This window comes from Eptatretus burgeri, chromosome 3 (assembly GCF_056783735.1).
Source record: "Eptatretus burgeri isolate ZD-2024b chromosome 3, Ebu_testis_v1, whole genome shotgun sequence".
In the NCBI taxonomy this organism is placed as follows: domain Eukaryota; kingdom Metazoa; phylum Chordata; class Myxini; order Myxiniformes; family Myxinidae; genus Eptatretus; species Eptatretus burgeri.
This window is the reverse complement of record NC_140963.1, coordinates 70,940,384-70,962,353: the sequence shown is the minus strand read 5'-3', so window position 1 is coordinate 70,962,353 and position 21,970 is coordinate 70,940,384. Positions and strand designations below refer to the sequence as shown.

General features: G+C 41.8%; 1 protein-coding gene across 3 annotated transcripts in view; it reads right to left on the bottom strand.

Annotated features, from left to right (window-relative positions):
- Positions 1-5,962: 5,962 nt before the first annotated feature.
- The window catches only part of B3GAT1 (beta-1,3-glucuronyltransferase 1), a 54,424-nt gene continuing 38,416 nt past the window's right edge, over positions 5,963-21,970 (bottom strand). For 2 of the 3 annotated variants that reach the window (XM_085873912.1, XM_085873911.1), the window contains exons 5-6: positions 7,401-7,697; positions 5,963-7,053 (exon numbers count right to left, since the gene is read on the bottom strand). In XM_085873912.1, the coding sequence (XP_085730038.1) occupies positions 6,967-7,053; positions 7,401-7,697 (384 nt within the window). In that variant the 3' untranslated portion in view covers positions 5,963-6,966. Of the gene's footprint in view, positions 7,054-7,400; positions 7,698-18,754; positions 20,823-21,970 lie in introns of those variants that run through there. The other variant, XM_085873913.1, reaches the window with a different exon arrangement.

The following is a 21,970-nucleotide window of genomic DNA, read 5'->3' as shown; positions in this document are numbered from 1 at the left end:
TTTTGAGGTCAAAAGGTCAACATAGGCCAAAGGTTAACAACTTAGGTGATATTTATAAAATCCTCAATTTTCACCCGATTGACTTGAAATTTGAAGAGGATTTATATTTCAGGTCCCTGAATTCAACCACCAATTATTTTTGAGGTCAACATGGACCAAAAGGTCAACATAGTCTCAAGGTCAACAACTAAGGTGGTATTTCTAAAATCCTCAATTTTCATCTGATTGACTTGAAATTTTAAGAGGATTTCCATAACAGGGCACTGAATTCAACCACCAATAATTTTCAAGGTCAATATAGGCCAAAAGGACAACATAGCAGTACTCCATCAAGCTGTGGATGATGGTCTTTTAGGTGGATAAGAGTTCAGGTGTGCCAAGGAAAGACTTTGCACAACCTTCCTTGGAGGCCAACTGGCTTTTGCTTTGGAGGCCAACTTTGAAGTGTAATTTGCCCAAGAAAGACCATGGCTGATAATGAGGCCAAAAAGTTTGAATGACTGAACTTCTTCAAGAGGTTTTTTTTTAAGGAAGTATATGGGAGGGTTCACAAGCTGGTCCTTCTTGAGAGACAGAGTAAGAGTGTGAGATTTGTCGGGAATGAAAGCCATTCCAAGTCTTGGACCAGCTCATTGTTTTATCAAGTCTGCAGAGAGGGAAGAGGTTGCTGCATACCTATCTGAAGGATGAGGGATGTTACGGTAGAGGGCGGAGTCATCAGAAAAGAGAGAATGACGATTTTACAGTCAGAGAGATCGTTGATGAACATTAGGAATAGGAGGGGAGGGGGCCCAGAACAATGCCTTGGGATACTCACATATTCGGCCTTCGCAGGGAGTAGAGATAGAGATGAGAGGATGCTATTGAGAGCCACACAGTGGCCACAAGAGTAGAGGAAGTCAGTAAGCCCAAGTGTGCAGTTGTCCTTGAATGCCATATAATAGGCAGAGAGTTTGAAAAGCAAGGCGGGATGGCAGACTGTATCGAATGTTCGAGATATTCTGGAGAGATGGCTCTGATCTTAAGTCTGACACTAAAGGCCTCCATCCATTGTTGGGAAAGCAGAAATAGCATGTGCAAGGTAGAGTCCCAGAAATCCCACAGACCCTTTAGACAACTTACACTCCTTAAGACCCTTCAGATCCTATAGACCTTCACACCATTTACACCCTTAGACCATTTAGACTAAGCATAAATGTGCAAACTCCATCCACCCTCAGCATGGGGACCGGGGAGGCGTGCAAGGGCAAGTGAAACCTTGAAGTGAAACCTTACAACCTTTACATCCCTTCATACCTACTTAGTCCTTTTAAAGACCCTTCAGAACCTTAATGGACCCATGTAGAGGAGAAGGAGGAGATTGTGACCATACTCTGTGCAGAGCGTTGGTGCTGCCTAAGCAGTCTCCTTGGTTATTGGACACAATCCTGGACGGGTCGCCACTCCGACACAGGATACCAGCATGCTGGCACTCATTTTGCCGACCTCGGAAGGATGACAGGCAGAGTCAACCCCACCTGGTATTAATTCAACAGCTGAGTGGGATTTGAACTCTGGACCTTAGGATCGAAAACCCACCACCCTAACCATTAAGCCAACACCAGGCATACCCATGTAGGTATATCTATTAATTATGTACTGTTTTAACGTGACTTCGACTGTGACAATGTCAATTAATTACGTTTTATTGGACCGTGCTTATTTCTATTAATTCCGTTACATACTGTTGAAATGTAACTTTTAGACTTTTCGACACCACGGACCCTTTAGACTCTTTACACTCCTTTAGATGTCATAGACCCTTTAGATACTTTTAAGACCTTTTGGACCAAGCGTAAATGAGCAAAGTCCACCCATCCTCAGGGTCACTACGGGGTTGGGGGGTGGGGTGAAACCTCGACCAATGTGAGTATGCCTATTGAATACGTACTGTTTGAATGTCACTTGGACCGTCATTACATCTATTAATTACATACTATTCTATTGGAACGTACTTTTTTTTTTTGACTTTTAGTCTCTTTGAGACCTTTAGACCTTTACAGCCCTTAGACACTTTTAGGACCCTTTTGACCGAGCTTAAATGGGAAAACTCAACCCACCCTCAGGGTGGGTATGGGGTTGAAACGTTGATCGACCCATATGAGTATGTGAATTAATTACATATTGTTTGAATATGATTTGGATTGTGCCGACATCTATTAATTCTGTTACATACAATTGGAACATAACTTTTAGACCATTTCGACCCTTTCCACCCGTTAGACATTTAAAGACCCTTAAGACTCCTTTGACCCCGAGGCCCTTTAAAGAGCCATTAAACCCTTTCCACCTCTTAGACCCTTTAATGAGTCTATAGACCCCTTAAACCCTTCATACGAATTTTAGACCCTTTAGACCACTTAGACTCTTTACATCCCTTGGACCCCTAGGCCTTTTACACCCTTTAGACCACTTTGACCTTTACAATCTTTACACCCCTTCATACCTATTTAGTCCTTTTAAAGACCCTTCAGAACCTTAAGATCCCTTTATACCCCTTAGACCCTTTATAGCCCCTTTATACCCCTTAGACCTTTAAGACCCTAGACTCCTGAGATATTTTCGACCCCTTAGACCTATACATGCTTTAGACCACTTCGACTCACCCATTCACACCCATTTAGACCCTTTTAAGATAATTTAGACCTTCACACAATTTCTACCCCTTAGACCCCTTCATACACATTTAGACCCTTTGGAGACCTATATTCCTTATTCGACCCTTTGGACACTTTTCAGGCCTATAGACTTTTTAATACCATTTATACAATTTAAGAACCTTTGGACACTTTGAGACCATTTGGTCACTTTAGACCCCTTCTGCTATTTTGCTCTTAGACCCCTTTTGACTCTTTAGAACTCTTAGACCATTTAGACCTTTTAACCACTTCAGACTCCTTTAGGATCCTGAATAATCTTAAGACTCCGAAGCCCCTAAATACACTTAAGATTGTTTTAGACCTTTTAAGACCCTTAATACACTTTAGACCCCTTAGAAAATCGAAATAAATCCCCCCAAAAATAGTTTTGATATTTTTGTGTGTGATTCGTCTCACATCACAAGTTGCAATGACGAATCGAAACCTAAATCCCAAAGCGAAACTCATCGTCATCATCATCATCATCATCATCATCATCATCATCATCATCATCATCTTGTCTATGGAGGTGAAGGTAGTCCTGTAGATCTTCTGGTCTGCACTATGGATGGTACTTGGTTAATTTGATGGTTAGTGCAGGATGTGGTGCTCATGATTAAGTGATGGTCAGTGCAAGTGGAAATGCTCATCCCACCAAACCTTGTCTTATGCTCATCCCACCAAACCTTGTCTTAACCCTGTTTGGAAATTGACGAAAGCAAAGCTATGGTGAGTATAGAGAGTGGGGGAGGGTTGGGGCTGAAGAAGCCATGTGGTGAGGCACAAGTGCCTGGAGGTGGTTAGTTGACATGGAAAGAACTTCGGTGATCTTCAGTCAGGTGGTAGGCTCAAAAAGTGCCTAAATCGCTTTCCCAGCCGAGCTTCCATAATTTCACCTTCGCTCCCAAGTCGTACTTCAGAGGTACAACAAGCATGGATTGGAAATATTAGATGATGGAACGGAATGAAGTTGCCAAGGTTCCTGGCTCCACCGACTGTGATATCTGCTCACTGAATATTTAAGCTGAATTCCACTTTCTACCATACCAATACTGCACACTCCAAAAAAAATTGCTCATTTTAGGTGAGACATCTACAGTCACGTTGGAGATGGGTACCCCACTGATGTAAACTATTTGCTTGGTACACATGTATAATTATCCAGATGGTACAAAGCTGGTGCACTTATCTTTCAGCTATCTCATGTGGAATTGATACCTGGCCCAACTCTAAACTGGCAGATTGATGCTTCATGAGCATGTCCTTATAAAATACATTAAAGCTGTGTCTGCTCTGTAATCTCAGCTGACCTGGAAGCTACTTGTCTTGCACATTGATCCTCAATCCGAGCCTGTGTCTGCTTTGTAGTCTCAGCTAACCTGGAGGCTGCTTGCCTTGTACGTTGATGCTCAAGCCAAGCTTTTGTCTGCTTTTGAGTCTCAAGTGACTTGTAGACTGCCATTCTCTTTGCATCAGATTTGTTTCTGCCCATCAGGTGTCTTTTTTGGTGGCATGTGGCAGTATTTATAATGCAAGTAAGGTGGGTTAAGATATTTCTTAAAGGGGAACCTTTAATATGCCTGCTGTTAGCTTAATGGTTAGGGTGGTGGGCTTGGGATCCTCGGATCCTGAGTTCAAATCCCACTTTTATGTTGAATTAATACCAGGTGGGGTTGACTCTGCCTGTCGTCCTTCTGAGGTTGGCAAAATGAGTGCCAGCTTGCTGGTATCCTGTGTTGGAGTGGAGACCTGTCCAGGATTGTGCCCAATACCCAAGTAAACTGCTAAGGCAGCACCAATGCTCTGCACAGAGTATGGTCCAAAAAAAAAACTTCAAACCAACTAACTCTAACCATTACCTAGACTCAATGCAACTAACTCAAACCATTACACCACTGAGGCAGGATGTATGTGGTTTGTATAACTATGAGATTTGGCTTTCTGGCTGGAGTGCATTTGCTTGTCATGGTGGTTGCATACCTCAATCAATGTTCTGTTGATTTCATCCATTGTTCTACCTGTTCCCCAACGCAGATGGACACACCTTCATGAGCAAGCCAATTTTGTCAATCTGCATGTGTATTACTTTGACAAGCTTTTTTCAGTGTGTATTTTTGACTTTGGGCCAAAGTATATGTGCTGAGCTTTGTTAAATGTTTGTTTAACCTTTTTTTCTTCCAAACAGGTGCCTTTCAACAGAGATGATCAATCAACAGTATAACTGTGCATTTTGACCCCGTGGGCTAAGATGTATGTGTTTTTCTGTGACCACAATCTAAGGACAAAGGGCCAAGGTACATGTGTATTAGTTTGACAACGTATACTATTTTGATGGAGTACTTGATCTTAGGAAGGGACTGTATATGCTGGATGATGATATGTACCATACTCTCTTCAGTGTGTTGGTGCTGCAGAAGCAATATCCTGGCACAGGGTTATGGTGAATGGTTTGCCACTTACTGCCTTCCCAAGTTTTCTTGGAATTTGGCAAGGGTGCCGGTGATAGCTTGCCTACTCTTTGCAAAGGATATCATTGGATCTTCAATGTCCACCAACCCAACCAATGCTGGCAGATGGGTTGCACAGTTAGAGTCCATGCAAGGCTGGGAAACAGGTTTATATTTTAGGCCTTATACATGCAAGCATGGCAACTGCCATAAAACAATGATGATGATGATGATGATGATGATGATGATGATGATGCCTACTGCTTGACCGAAGATCACCGAAGTTCTTTACATGCCAACCTTCCACCTCCAGGTACATATCCCTCTCCACATCACTTCTTCAGCCCCAACCCACTCCCTCTCTCTATACTCCCCATAGCTCTGTTTTTTGGTCATTTCCATTCACTTTCTCACAGCATTTCATTCTGGTTTGCCATTTGATGATCGGTAGATCAGTAGTTTCAGTTTCACTTTGGGATATCAGTTTTAATTTGTCATTACAACTTATGATGCAATGAAAAAGGTCATCAAAAACGATTTGGGGGGGGGGGATGTGTTGGGGGATTTTCTTAGGAGTCTAAAGTACCACATGCAATGCTGATAGTGGTCATCATATAAATTTCAAGACCCAATCATGTCCTTACCCAATAATTAGAGGGAACAACCATTGTTTTGGAGCTTGTCAGTGTGTACTTATTTGTCTTCACTTTGTTGATATGTCCACGAAGATATCAACCAAACATTAAAATACAAAGTCAGACTTTTGAATATCTACAAAGGAAAAAACCAGAACACATACTTTCAAATAAAAAGTACAATAATGAAAATGGCAGTGGATCAAATGCAATGTTTTTATTTGCATCATTCAACAGAATCAACATGATTGAAAAACAGACATTAAATAAACAACCCAGTTTTAGATCAATGATAAGAAATCTGATTATGATATGAGGGATGGTCAAAGGTTTTGAGAATGGGATGTTAATAATACCAGATCTATATGAATAGAAAATCGGTGAAAGATGCTGCATGGGAAAAGCAAAAGAACTTGGGAAATTATCAAAATTGCTTTGAGGTTTTGGGAGAAGTTGTATAATAAAACTGTAAGCTTTTGTTCACACCTCTTGCATTGTAAGAGAAGGAATGAATAAGATCTGAGGAGTTACCTTTATTTAATACAGTAGCACAAACAATAATGTTTGAAATGAAGAATGGTAGATTTTTGTAATGAAAGACTGCAAAATCCCCCCCAAAAAATTGTTTTTACATTTGCAAAAACTTTTATGGCTAATCCCCCCCCCAAAAATTTTTTTGATTGGTGAGGAAAAACCAAAATCAAACAGTGATTATTGGAAAAAAAACACATTTAAAATGTTAACACATATTGCCACATTTCTTCGTGAAAGACAATGGAATATTTAACACCCACAAAATGATTTGATCATATGAGTTGGTTTTATCCCATTTGAAGGATCTGTGATGATGTACAACATGTTCTCTTCACACACATGGTATCGACGAAGAGTCAAAAGTATTTTGCTGTGAAATCCAGTAGATTAGGGTGTGAGGTGCTTCAAAAAATCATGAAGAATCTCCACTGCCCCTAGACTGAGTCCAAAAGATCTGGAAGGTGAATTTCACTGTAAACATGCAATTGCATGAAACAACACATGGGCTGCAGTCATACAGTCACACAACCCATGAGTTCCTAGTTTCAAGCTGAAATCACGATATATTCTCTCAATGTCCACCAAAGAATGGCAGTCCTTGTTGCAGGGTCATGTAGAACAGTAGGTTATCATTAGTTTTGTACACAATGATGCAGGGCAAATCGTTGCCTTTCAGACTTCCATTTTTAGATCTGTTTGCCATTTCTTTCCCTCGTAGACAAGTAAAGGCTTTTCTGTTCGTGTATGCCAAACTAGTACCTAGAAGTAGTTCGAAAAAACAAACCATCACCCCGAGAGTTATTGGCCAAATTCAACAAGCAAGTCACATCTAAAATTTTGGATTAACGGGATAGAGAAATGCTGTCCAAGCAAAACGTGAATTTTCGGTGCAGAAATCAAAACAACAACTGCTGATAAATCAATAGGTTATCAATAAATACTCACAAGACAATGATAGGTATAATTAATCAGAGGGTTAATAAAATAATAAATGAGAGAAAATTGACAAGTGAGTGAACAATCTTCAATTTTAAAGCAACTCCTGTAGCAACTTAAAGCAACTACATATTTTCTCTTGGAAATGGGTAAGTTAAAAAAAAAGTTACCTTTGTACAGTTTTGAGCTTTTGGTTCCAGCTCACCAAGTGTTACCAGCTGACGTAACAGATCACTCTCTTGCCAACCGGGTTTTGCACCATGGAACGGGAAGTATGCACTTCGCCGAGCCAAGAGTAACCGAAGGCTAACGGCAAATCCTGCCATATCAATAGCAAATGGGCGTTGTGGAGCAAATTGCGACCGCCAGCCAATTACATGACCCGATGCATTCACCAGGGGGGACTCAAATCGAAGCCCCCCAGCAAAACCTACTGGCCAGACAGAAACACGTCTGGTGTAGCGCATCTGGAGAAAGGAGGAAAAAGATAGAAAATAACATAACAGGTAACATTCTCAGTTTGATTCATTAATTTGAGGACCCACAAGTTAAAAAAAAAAAAAACTGTTTTGGCAATCTGCCTGCAAGTAGGGAAACTTTAAGCAAGTTATTATTATTTTGTATGCAGCCTCTGGCTGCATCATTGCTGGGAGTGCAGGTGTGCCACTGATGCAGTGCCCCGTTTCCAGTAATCTGGTACTCATTTTTCCCACCTCAGAGAGATAACAAGCTGAGTCAACCCAACTGGTGTTGCTTAGGCCTCAGTCACATTTGCTCTACGGCGAGGATAAGGCGGCCGTACGCCCTCTGAATTGACAGAAACATGCAGCGGCTGCAGAGTTTCTGCGGTGGCCTCAGGGTGGTCCTACGCCGTTTGGCTATATTTTATAGGCCGTAGGGGTCGCCGTGGAATTATAACATGGAGTTATAACTTTTTTCATTTCTACGTTCGCCGTAGCAATTCGACATGCCGAAAAAAAAACTGGTTAAAAAAAAGAAAAAAAAAAAAGAACCCACTCGTTACCGTCCGTCTGGCCACACGTTCGGTTCTGTGGCCACACGTTCTGGCCCCGCTGCGGTCCCCCTGCGGTCTGCCTTGAAAATTCAATAGCTGCCGCAGGAACACCATAAGGTCATCATGCGACATCAAATCAAAGACCGTACGGCACCCTCACGTTTTCGGTCTCCACAATTTATAAATACCCCGTGCGGCTCCCCGAAAAATCAAAACATATGTGACTGCTACATTGTGTGACCGTGGAAATACTGTGGCCGCCCTATAATTGCTAGTGGCCATAGATTTTGTAGACCCCACGGCCGCCGTGGCAAATGTGACTTATGCCTTAACAGTATGACAGGAGCTCAAACTCAAGACCCTAAGATTTTAAGCCAGCCACCTTAACTGTTAAGCCAACACAAGGCTTTTTTGGCAAGTATCATAACCAAATACATAAATGCAGTGGATTAATAGAATTTGGGTGTTTATTATCATGGAATATGGATAAAACATCTCTTCTTGTCTATTCTCTATTCTGGTGTGACACCTGGCTCCACCCCATGCTGCTGGTGGTGTTGCTGCCTATATCAAGAACTCCAATAATCACTGTCCATGGGCCAAAATAACCCCTCATTGCCGACTGGAATACTTCAGGCCATACAAACCATGACACAACTACTAATGTTTGTCTATGATGTATAATCTACAAAACGATGATGACTCCATATGTTCCTCTATTTCCGCGAACACGAATCAACTTATAACTATTCCTCCTGAATCTCTCTGGATCAACACATAACCATCTATCATCCTTATTGGTAGTTACTTCAAGTACCACCATGGCAGCTGGCTGTGTGTCAGCTCTGCAACAACCAGCCATGACATCACAGCTTAAAACCATTCTGTGACTCTGTGGCTGACTGGATTCGTAAATTTTCCAACCCGAATCTCAAAAACATCAAGCAATGCCATCCAGGAGATGGTTAATAACTAATTTTCAATTCAACCTCTTCTATTTCTCTGCTACTCCTGTTAGCTCCACTGACAATTTTATTTTCCAAGCTTACAAGTCTATGGCTATGGCTATTGAGAACAATCACAATGCGGCAGAATTTGGCTGTTCACACAACCAAACTGCCAGGTTGCAAACTGACCTCAAAAGGATTGTGCTGCCGTATTTACATAAGCAATATCTCTATCATATATCATCTATCTGTCATATATCTATCTCTATCTCTATCTCTATCTCTCTCTCTCTCTCCCCTAATACACACACATGCACTGGTTTATTCCATCCCATTTGCGGATATCATATCCATCCTCTCAGCACTGTTACATGAAATCCTATGGCTTGGCAGTTGAGATCAAGCAGTTTGTTTTCTCAAGAGGGAAGACCAAACCAAATGAGGGAAACCTTGTCACTCTGTAAGGATCACCACAAATGTGTGTCCATACTTAAGTAAGCCCCAAAACATGACTAGTATCTTGCTGAACTCTACAACCAATCTTCCTCACAGTCCTGGTGGTACCATATCAAGTCCATATCTTGTGCAATGCTCTCCTTCCAACCTCTCACACATCTTAAACACCATCACCTCAGACTCTGCGTGGGACAAATGTCAACTGTGTTTTCCTCCAAAACACAGACCAAAAGCTATCCCGCTCCATCCCCACCTGACCACCTCATACCCACTGCCTTAATGACTGTATTTTATACCTGAAAAGGCTCATCAATGACATAAGTACCCATTTCTCAGATGCTGCTCTGCTGCACTTGCTTCTCCTCTGCTCTCTTCAACTTGTCCTTCTCCTTTGTCCACTCATCTGCCTGAAAATCATCTTATGTCACTCCCATTCACAAGAAAGGTGCAAATCAGATTCTTTCAACAACAGACGAGTGAGCTTATTTCCAATTATAAGCAGTTATCATCGCTGCCAATGCCAAACCTTTCCTTTTTTGACAGGCTGATCTCTGGCCATGATTTTCGATTCTGTCCTCGTCACTCAACTATGGACATGGTACTGCTTCTTTCTCAGTAATGGTGAAAAGTCCAAATCTCACACAAGAGGTCACATCTGTCTCATTGAACATATCTCAGGCAATTAATATTGTTAGTCACCTTTGAGCTGTCTAGTCTGATTCCTGACCCAACTAAAAAAGGTTATTATCCAGGTGCTTCATTGCAGGGCATTGCATTAATTAACACACCATACCTCAGGTGCACTATAAGCTGGGACCAAACTGCCAGCATTAAAGATGCCTTGGTGTCTTTTGATGATGAGGGGGTAAGTTGGCACCCTGTCCAAATTCCTGTCCGAAAATGGAGGCACACTGCATCAGCAGCACAACATCACCTCATTAATTATGCATCCAGTGGGACTAATTCCAAATTTATTCCTGGATAAATTTGCATTTCAACCCGAATGACTGAACTCAAGTCAACACCACCATTTGTTCAGATTATTTTCTGACCAGTGAATGCTGACAATGCAACAACATTGAAGTGTGAATGCTAACAAAGACCAGCATTTAACAAATGTTAGATCAAAAAATTGACATTATCTTGAAATATTTTTAAATACTTTTAATTATAAATGAACAGGATAGAAGATCATAAATATATATGGAAAAATAACAGGCCCAGACCAGGAATTAAACTCAGGTCCTCTGCCCTGGCAAACTGAACCAGTGCTCAGCCATCTGAACTATCTGGGCATCCAACCAGCTGAGCAACGCAATTCTCGAACAAGTGCTCTGCCATCTGAACTATCTGGGTAACCCACCAGCTGAGCAACGCAATTCTTCCACATATACAAGTGCCACTCTCTTTCCCCCACTGCTTCTAGGGCACTCGCTGCCAACCATAGGAGCAGCTCAGGCTTGCTCTCGAGAGGGTCTTTGGTTTGCCAGAGGACCTGGGTTCGATTCTTGGTCTGGGCCAGTAATTTTTCCAGATATATTTATGATGTTCTATCCTGTTCATTTCCAATTATATTACTATTCCCCCTGTGGTGTTTAATCACGGATATTGATGAGTCCCCCCATCGGTGGAAGACCCTCTCAAGAGCAGGCCCGAGCTGCTCCCATGGTTGGCAGCAAGTGCCCTGGAAGCAGTGGGAGAAAGAGAGTGGCACTTATATATGAGGAAGAATTGTGTTGTTAAGCTGGTGGGTTTCCCAGATAGCCAGATGGCAAAGCACTGGTATGGTTTGCCAGAGGACCTGGGTTTGATTCCTGATTATGGTTTGCCAGAAGACCTGGGTTTCGTTCCTGGTCTGGGCCTGTAATTTTTCCACATATATTTATGATCTTCTGTCCTGTTCATTTCTCACAATATTACTCTGCCCCTTGTGGTGTTTAATAGCAGACATAGATGTGTCCCCCACACAGGAGGAAGACTCTCTCAAGAGCAGGCCCAAGCTGCTCCAATGGTTGGCAGCGAGTGCCCTGGAAGCAGTGGGAGGAAGAGAGTGGCACTTGTATATATGTGGAAGTATTTCGTTGCTCAGCTGGTGGGTCGCCCAGATAGCAGAGCACTGGTATGGTTTGCCAGAGGACCTGGGTTCAATTCCTGGTCTGGGCCTGTAACTTTTCCACATATATTAATAAAAAATACAGTTAAATAAAATGATTTTCTAAATGAAAGTTTTGAGTTTCTCTCGGACTCAAAACTCGGAAAGATATATTATCTTTCCGAGTTTAAGTTTCTATAACAGATGTAACTGGAGCTGCGAGCAACTATTGAGGCTCCCAAGCAATACCAAGCTGTCGGGTTTGGGTTATATTCTTGACATGACAATAAACTGTCGGATTGGTGCTTCACAGGCAAGGCGTTGCATCACCAAGTGTTCCATCCCTCCTATGAATGTTAAGCTCGTGACCCATCTGCTAGCATGAGTTGGTGGATGTTAAAGATCCATCTGTGTCTTTCGATGAAGCATATGCAAGTTATTACTGGCAATGTGGCTAAATTCCAAGTTCCTGCTGTGACTGACTGCTGGAAAAGCAATGGAAAACTACCTAGCATAATCCTTGCTTCAGCAACACTGATATTCTTTCCACAGAGTGTGGAAATGAGATGGAGAGACAGATAGATAGATCGATAGAGATAGGAATATCAGAGATGCCAACTTTTGGAAATCAGAATTAGGGAGGATTTTCAACCGACACCAAATTATGTGCGCCAAGCGCACATCTCGAGCGCGGAGCGCTCGACCCTTGCGCCGGGGTCCATGGCCCGCCTTAGGGCCCTGGAAGCTCTGGGGTTCTAGACGCTCTCTAGTGCCCTCTGAGCCCTATTTTGGAGCATTTAACATGTTAAGAATTCCCACTTTTTGAACAAAAAAAGGGGAAAATTGTGCACTTTTTAATGTTACATGTATGTTAATATTAGTAAGTTATGGGACAATCAAAGATTAACAAAAAGCACAAAAGAAGCAATATTTTTCTTACCTTACTGGCTGGTACTACTGCTGCTTGCTTTTTCCATGGCAGCTTTGCTGAGTGACAGCTGTGTGGCTCTTTTAGCCCTTCTGATTATGTCTTTGCTGTATTCTCTCTGGTAGCAAGGGGTGCTATGAGCTAGTTTTTCAATTAAGAGAGCTTCCAGGGTTTTGACACTCAAATTGGGACGAAATTCAGTATGATTCTTCCGTACAAGACTGAGTGCCCGCTCACATGATGCGTTCGAATGAGGAATGACCAAGATTCCCTTCATCACTTTGCTCAAATTAGGATACTTCTTGGCACCAGTGCAGGGATCTGTGAGCTGTGACATCCGATGCCACTGCTCATCCACTCTCACTGTCTCAGTAGCAATTGTAGCTATGGAGGCGTCTGCCTGGTAGTGAGCGAATTCACTCTCAAGACTGTCTATGTCACTATCACCGCCACTGAACAGACAGGGGAATTTCTTGATGAAAAACTCCACACAGTCAAACCCCACTTCTTGGTGTAGCTTAACATCCAGCACCTGAGCATGCTTGGCTAATTCATCACCTAGCGGCCAGGTTTTGAAGATGTAATTGCAGGCTTTCACATAATATGAGCGAACTGCACTGAAGAAACCTTGGATGTCTGACTCACTCAGAGTGAAGGTGGATTTCTTGAGACTCCTTTGTTCCCTTATATACAGTTTGGCATCGTTCCCAATCATGAGGTCCTCATCATTCTTCTGATGATTTCTGTCAGAGAAGGGTAAATTTACCAGAGCAACCGATGACACCGATGGTTTCAAAAACCGTACGAAGATATCTTTCAGAAGACCATTCAATTCAGAAGACCAGAAGACCAAGATCAGGAGATGAATACAGGGTTCGTCTCTTTGGAGCAGAAGATTCCCCTTCTCAAAAAGCTTGTTAGCATATCGAAGGAAGAAACAATAGAGTTTTGTTTGTGGAGACAAGAACATCCTGTTGACACGTTTTTCTCTAGATTCCTGCACAGTGTTTGAGGAAGATGCGCTTTTAGTTGTAGAACTCGTAGTACACTTAGCCGCAGGGAGATCACACTTGCGTTTACTGCCAGCAGAAGAGGTCAGACTCGTAGTACCAGATCCAATTTTACGTTTGAGGAGAGAGCTTGAGGTAGGTGCAGCCAAGGAAGAAGACCTCTGATTCGAAGGTTTTGCTGAGCTTCTATCAAGTGATTTGGCAAAAGCAGAACTTAACTTGGGTCCTTCTTTGCCTGTAGATGGGACTATCACAGTCTTTCTCGACTCTGAAGGGATCTGCTTTGTAGATGAACGTGATGAAGGGCCGGTGATGCTACCTGCTCTCAGCATTGGTTTTGGTGCTGTCCCTGCTGTCTTCTTCGCAGCAGATACTGCAGTGGTAGTGGTGAATGCTGCTCCACTAGTGCTTGATCCTGCAGTGCCAGTACTGGCAGTAGATACAGTGCCGTCCTTCTTGCTCGTTGTTAGAGTCTTGGCTACAGTTGGTTGCATTTTTCTTCGTACTTCTTCTTTGAAGAAGAGGCGAAGTGGCTCCCACTGTTCAATCAGCCTGTCTAGGCACTGACCAAGGGACAGCCACCTTGTTGCGACATGCTTCAGAATCTTGTGTGTCGGGGCATCACAGAGTTCTTGCAGTGCTTTCACTCCTTTGACGCGTTTACTACTTTTGTCCAAGTAGTAGTAAATATCGATGAGAAAGTCATCTAATTCAATGGGTAAGGCCTGAGCCGCCTTCTTGGCCGTATTGTGCATCATATGGCAAGGGCATCCCATGATGTAGCACTCTGGATTTTGTTTGTGGATATAAGCAGCGACTCCTTTGTGCTTGCCCACCATGACAGAGGCATTATCAGCACAAAAGGAAACACAATTTCCCCACGGAATTTTCCTGTCACTGAACTCATGATCAAGCAGTTTGAAAATGTTTTCTCCAGTGGAATCTTGTTTGCACGCAGGCAAACTTAGCAAACCTTGCTTCACAATCCCAGCACTGTTGTCATAGTACGAAATCAGGACAGGATATAGCTGGGCCTCACCACTGTCATTGCTACCGTCTGGAGCTAGGCTAAATGGAGCTCGTCTAGCAATATCGGCAATAGATGAAGCAGTAACATTTGACAACTCACCAATTACACTGGTCAACAACAAATTTGTTGTCTGCATTTTTTAAGCTGATTTAGGACGAATCTGATGCGCTGAATCCAAAACTCACATTAGTTTTGTTCAATCAGGTCAAGTTTTTGAGATATGGCCACATGTCGTTTTTTACATTTTTGTTCACATGTACGCATGTGTGGAGCATTTTAGAAGAAGTTGGTGGGGGTAAAATATCATGTCAAATAATTGTTTTAATTGGAAATAATTATTTTAATGACAAGAAGTATTCAGGTACGATAGTTCTAGGTGATTATGTCGAAAAGGGATCAGTTTGAAGTCATAAAACCTCAAAATCTTCCAAAAATTGGTGAGGCAAAGCATAAAGTTCGTGGATCAAAACTAAAGTTAATGGGGCAGATTTTGTAATAATGTGACACAAAAAAGTTGTATTTCTTGAAATAACGAACTCTGAAGAATGTACAATACCTACATGCGCCAATTTATGACATGCGCTTCTGCTCAAGCTTGGAGTGCCACAGTACGAACCCAAAGATTGGAGACTGTTCATTGACAGCAGCAAGCGATCACTGAAATGTGTTCTGCTACACAACGGCAACCAGTTTACCTCTGTACCCATCGCTCACTCGACTACACTGAAGGAGAAGTATGAAGCGGTGAAGTACGTGCTGGAGAAAATTGGTTATGATCAGCATAAGTGGTTTATTTGTGTTGACCTGAAGATGGTGAACTTTTTGTTGGGACAACAGTCTGGCTTCACCAAGTACCCATGTTTTCTGTGCATGTGGGATAGTAGGGACCGTGCTCAGCATTACACGAAGAAGAACTGGCCTGTGCGGGAGGAATTGGTGCCATGCAAAGAAAGGAACGTCATCAACGACCCTCTGGTGGACAGAGACAGAATACTCTTCCCACCGCTGCACATCAAGCTCGGCTTAATCAAGCAGTTCACCAAGGCTCTGGACAAAGATGGTGACTGCTTCACTTACTTGTGCCAGGCTTTTCCAGGATTGACCATGGAGAAGTTGAAAGTTGGCATCTTTGATGGTTCTCAGATCCGTCAGCTCATCAGAGATCCAGAGTTCAAAAACTCAATGAACGAAGTGGAACTGGAAGCGTGGAAGACATTTGTTTTGGTAGTGAAGAACTTTCTTGGCAACAATAAGGCCAGAAACTACGCAGAACTTGTCAACAACATGCTGACTGCTTTCAGAAACCTGGGCTGCAACATGAGCATCAAGATGCATTACCTATTTTCACATATGAACCGGTTTCCTGAGAACCTGGGTTCAATGAGTGACGAGCAGGGGGAGAGATTCCATCAGGACATGAAGGAGATGGAGACCAGGTATCAGGGTCGCTGGGACGCAGTCATGATGGTTGACTACTGTTGGAATCTGAAGAGAGACCTCCCTGCCGCTGAACATTCCAGGAGTTCGAAGAAACGGAAGTTCAAGCCCTGAAGTTTGAACAGTGGCGACGCAACATGCAATTTACTTGTACTTACCTTTATCAATGCCCACCATTCAGATGACAGTAATCGATGTTTCTATCATGTAATCAATAAATGTTGTTGGCAAAACATTTTTTTTTCTTAAAAACATGTTTAGGATGATATGTGTTGACAAAAATCAGTTGATAATGCCACAAAAATGTAATTGATTTTGTCACAAGATCTGATTTTTTCAAATCAACTTAGCACAAAAACCTGACCTGATGGAGAGAAACGGATGCCATTTCCTGATTCAGCAGTGCCAGAATACCCTAATTCACTTGTAGAAATCTAGACAACATTCAGAAAGTAAAAAATTGTTGACCAGTGTTCTTTTTTTCTTCTTTGTTCTTGTTCTTTTTTTTTTTTCTTTTTTTTTTCTTGCTTTTTGTTCGTTTTTTTTTTATTATTTTTTTTTTTTTTGTTCTTGCACATCTTGCACATCTTGCAAGTTTTTGTTCTTGCACATCCATACTTTGAAGCAACTTTTGAATCTGGAAACATATTTTGAAATAGAGGTCCAGCATGATCTGAGACTGATATGGGCAAGTTATGTTCCACAATAAATCCACTAAAGAGAAGTTCCGCTCGGGTAACATCCTCTTCCTCGCTTGTCCCTTGTTTGGTGAAATAATTCAGAAGTGTACCGGTACTCGTGCTCGAATATCTCTCCTTTGCAATGTCTGTGTGCCGTTTGCTTCCAAGTGCTTCCGAATATCATCGCGACCTCCGTGCTCAACTGAAATATCAACGCTGCATACTGTACAATACGCATGATGAATTCCTCTTTCAGACTTTCGAATACACGGGTATTGGAGACTGTATTCGGTCTTGTACTTCTGAGACCATTTCTTGGTCTTCGTAAGCTTCTTTTCTGCCATTTCGTAATCAACATCGAGGGCTTGAAGCATCGGTAACTTCGAAGTCGATGTTCCACAGCTGCAGCGCGACTCGTAGAACTCGAGCGGCTGTTAAACACCGCACGGTGGTCGCGACCGCCGGGCTGGTACGGGGCCCAGCTGCATGCAGTGAGCGTATCGCATGCATATACACTGTGCATACATACCGCATGCACTGTATTGCACACATACCGCATGCACTAAATCTCAGTGCATGATCGCATAAGCGAGATCCAGACCCAATGTTTCGCTGCTCCTCATTTGAATTTGCAATTTTTTACGTACAATTTGGTAGCAGCGAACGTTATGGAGTTACCACATGCTATACGTAGCAGACGATGCTTTTCATTCAATTCTCATACTAGTACATTCTGATTAGTGAACAGTGCAAAAATATCAAAATTTCGGGAGGATAAGGATAGTGATCGTAAGGTCGGGAGTTTGGGTGAATTTTCGGAAGCCTCCCGATGAAATCGGGAGGGTTGGCATTGCTGGAATATGAATAAAACTTCCTCAGATTATGATACACTAATACGAGTACAACATAAAACGCACTGAGACAATGGACTTTCAATCTCACAGCATACTCAACACTAGAACGGTACTTGGTAGAGTGCAAACCTCCACCATGCTGAACAGTTTATGTTTTGTATCCCACTGATAGGTCGGATCTGGATCTGGACCTCCAAAATCGAATTGGCTTGTTCTTGTCACCTACCCAACTCATCCAGCAAGTTTCGTCCAAATCCGTCCACAACCATTTGAGATATCATGCTATATATCGTTTTTGGTCTTATTTCTTCAATGAAGAATCACTTTAAAAATATTAAAATTCTCATATCCAGATCCAGATTTAGATCTTCACCAAAATCGAATTGATTCATCCTCGTCATACACCCAACTTGTCCACCAAGTTATGTCCGAAGCAGTCCATAACTTTTTGAAATATCGTGCAAAAGACACCATGGAATGTGAGATATATATATATATATATATACACATGTACATATACATATATATATATATATATATATATACATAAATATATATATATACATATAAATATACATAAATATATATACATATATATATATATATATATATATATATATATACACATGTACATATACATATATATATATATATATACATATAAATATACATATATATATATATATATACACATATAAATATACATAAATATATATATATATATATATATACATATAAATATACATAAATATATATATATATATATATATACATATAAATATACATAAATATATATATATATATATATATATATACATATAAATATATATATATATATATATATATATATATATATATATATATATACATATATATATATATATATATACAGTAAGTCCTCGCTTTTCGCAAGGGTTGCGTTCCTGGAAATCTTAAGATAAGCGAAACTGTGTTAAACAAAACATATTTTCCCATATAAACTAATGTGTTAAAGGGGGGATGTGTTTTTGGCTCGAAATTTTTTGGACTTAAACACAAATAAACAAAACACACTCCTCGAGTCGTGGAGACTTACCCCGAGGCTGGAGGAATGGAGTTGATTGCGGTGGACAAGTCACACTTGCGGAGTGGCAGAATTGTCCCCCTCTTCACTTGACACTGTGCTGTCACTTTCTTCACCAGTGGGAACGGTCTCTTGACAGCTGGTTGAAGGAGCATTCTGGATGGTGGATGGAGTTGGTGCTGCATCTTTTGGCTTGAAAAATGCATGGAGAGTGGGCTGGATGGCTTTCTTTTTCTTTGCTGCATAAAGTTCCTTGTAGCAACAAAGGGCATCATTAACAACACAGCTAAAATCAGTGCTCCTTTTTAGATTTGGATCTTGCTCGATAACAAATTCTATGGCATTTTCAAACGAGCTGAGGATTTGGCTGAGGTTTTTCATGGTGAGATGCTCGGATGAAGGTGTCACAGCATCTTCTTCTTCCTCAAGAGCCCACTGCTGTTCCAACTCCATAAGATCTTCATTGCTTAAGGGTTCTGCATGAGACTCCAGCAAGTCATCCACGTCCTCTTCGTCAACATCTTCAAAACCAGCCTCCTGCGCCAGGTCTACAATTTGACTTGTAATCAACGGAACATCAGCAAACCCCGTGAAATTGTGGACACACTCAGGCCACACTTTCTTCCACACAGCGTTCATTGTGGAGGCACTCACCTCCGCCCATGAATCCTTAATGTTTTCCAAAGCCATTTTTATGTTGTATGTTCGCCAAAACTCCTTAATTGATAGCTTGTCCTTATCAGTTTTTTTGATAAGCTGCAGCATGGTATGTTTAACATAATAGGCTTTAAAAGCAGCAATAACTCCCTGATCCATAGGCTGTAAAAGTGAGGTAGTATTTGATGGTAAAAAATACGACCTGCACGTTTTCACACCAGTCTTCCATTTGCTGAGGATGGGCAGGAGCATTGTCTACAAGCAGAAAAGATTTGTTGTCAATGTTGTTCTCCTTGGAGATACTTCTCAACATGATTGGAGAAGTAATTGATCACGTAATCGTGGGTCAATGCCCCAGTCATCCAAGCCTTTGTATTTGACCGCCATATTACGGGAAGTTGTGGCTTGAGGCAACCCTTTAGCGCTCGTGGGTTTTCAGAAACGTAAACAAGAAGCGGCTTGAGTTTTACATCCCCTTCTGCATTTCCACCGAGTAATAAGGTCAGCCTGTCCTTTGCTGCTTTAAACCCTGGAGCAGTCTTTTCTTCTCGTGCGATGTATGTACGGGACGGCATTCTTTTCCAAAACAATCCGGTTTCGTCAATATTGTAGACTTGCTTCGGTGAGTAACCCCCCTCCTCAATCATCTTCTTCAACTTTGCTGGAAACTCTGATGCGGCAGCATGGTCCGCACTTGCTGCCTCACCGCTACACTTCAGGTTGTGGAGGTTGGCGCGATGACAAAACCTCATGAACCAGCCTCGGCTCGCTGTGAAGGTCTCTGCGCCTTCACCCTTTCCTTCAGCTTACTGTTTCTTCTTTAAATCGTTCCACAAACTACGCGCTTTTTCTTGTATCACAGCAAGAGATAAAGGCTTGTGACGTTTAGTTTGATCTACTATCCACACACATAATAAACGCTCCGTGTTGTGCATGGCACCATCTCTCATTCTCGTTAGTGTCGTTGCACTCGAACTGCTCGCAATCTGTGATATTTTCTTTATCTTTGCCGAACTTTGGACGATCGAATGTACAGTCGATGCAGCGATTGCTGCGCGCGGCCGATTTCCGTTGTCCCTTCACCTCGTTCATGTCTTTTAATTATATCCAATTTCACCTTCAATGTGACAGCCTTTCGTTGTCTCTTGAAACGAGGTGTGCTCGGCAAAAGACTCGCGGGTCGCTTGGGATTCATACTGGAAGGTATGCAGGCGAGCGTGAAGAGAATACGTACAGTACAGCATACAGTACATGCGCAGTAAAGTGAAAGTGTGTTTATGCGCATCCTGTGTGATTGTTGTTTTTTGCAGGCAGATTGAAACTTTTTTTTGCTATTTTCTTTGCAATGACATTACGATAGGCATAAAATGTTTGCGATAATTGAAAAATTAGTCATTAAAACTAAATTACGAATAATCGAAACTACGATATGCGAACTTCCGGTTAGCGAGGACTTACTGTATACATATATATATATATATATATATATATATATATATATATATATATATATATATATATATATATATATATATATATATATATATATATATATATATATATATATATATATATATATATATATATATATATATATATATATATATATATATATATATATATATGTCGTTTTTGGCCCTATCTCTCAATAGTGAAAAATCACTTTAAAAAGTATAGTAACCGGATCTGCACCGAAATCTAATAATTTCGTCCTTGTCACACACCCAACCTCTCCACCAAATTTCGTTCGAATCCATCGACAAATATTTGAGATATCCTCCTGTCGTACTTCCTGTCCTGTCACAGTCAATGCGTGGCTCTTCATAGAATACTCTCATCTATTTCCGTCCAGGATATAGTTCCTCAAGATAGTGTTCTTGGTCCTGTGCTTTTCCTGGTTTTCATCATTGATCTCTCAGATTTCCTGAAAAATCCTCTATCTCTTTGCTGATGACTCCAACCTCTGCCACACCATCTCTCATCCCTCTGATCGGCAGACAACTGCCTCTTCACTCTCTGCAGACCTGGATAAAATCACAAGCTGGTCAAACACTTGGAATATGTCTTTCAATCCTGACAGATCTCACACCCTCACCATATCTCTCCAAAAGGACCGTCTGGAACCACCCCCCCCCCCAATCCCCATCTGCTTTCTCAACAATCCCCTTGAAGAAGTCCTTTTAATTCAAGCTTTTGGGTCTCATTATCTGCCACCATCTTTCCTGGGAAAGCAACATCTCCAAGGTGGCCTCCAAAGCCTGTCGCCAACTGGGCATACTACGCCATGAAAAGTCCTTCCTTGGCACATCTGAGCTTTTAGCCACTTACAAAGATTTCATCCGCAGTCTGATGGCGTACTGTTCCCCCCTCTGGGGTGGTGCTCCTGCCTCACACCAAGCTCAACTTCACGCTGTGGAAATCAAGGCTTTCAGGATCATTGGTATCTCCCATGATGAAGCTGAGTCTTTGGGTCTCTCACTCTCTCACCAGAGGCAGGTGGTGGTCTTTCTGTCTTATACTGTCTCCTCTCTGGCCTTGCCCCCCCCCCCCCCACTGCTCTGTCTATCATCC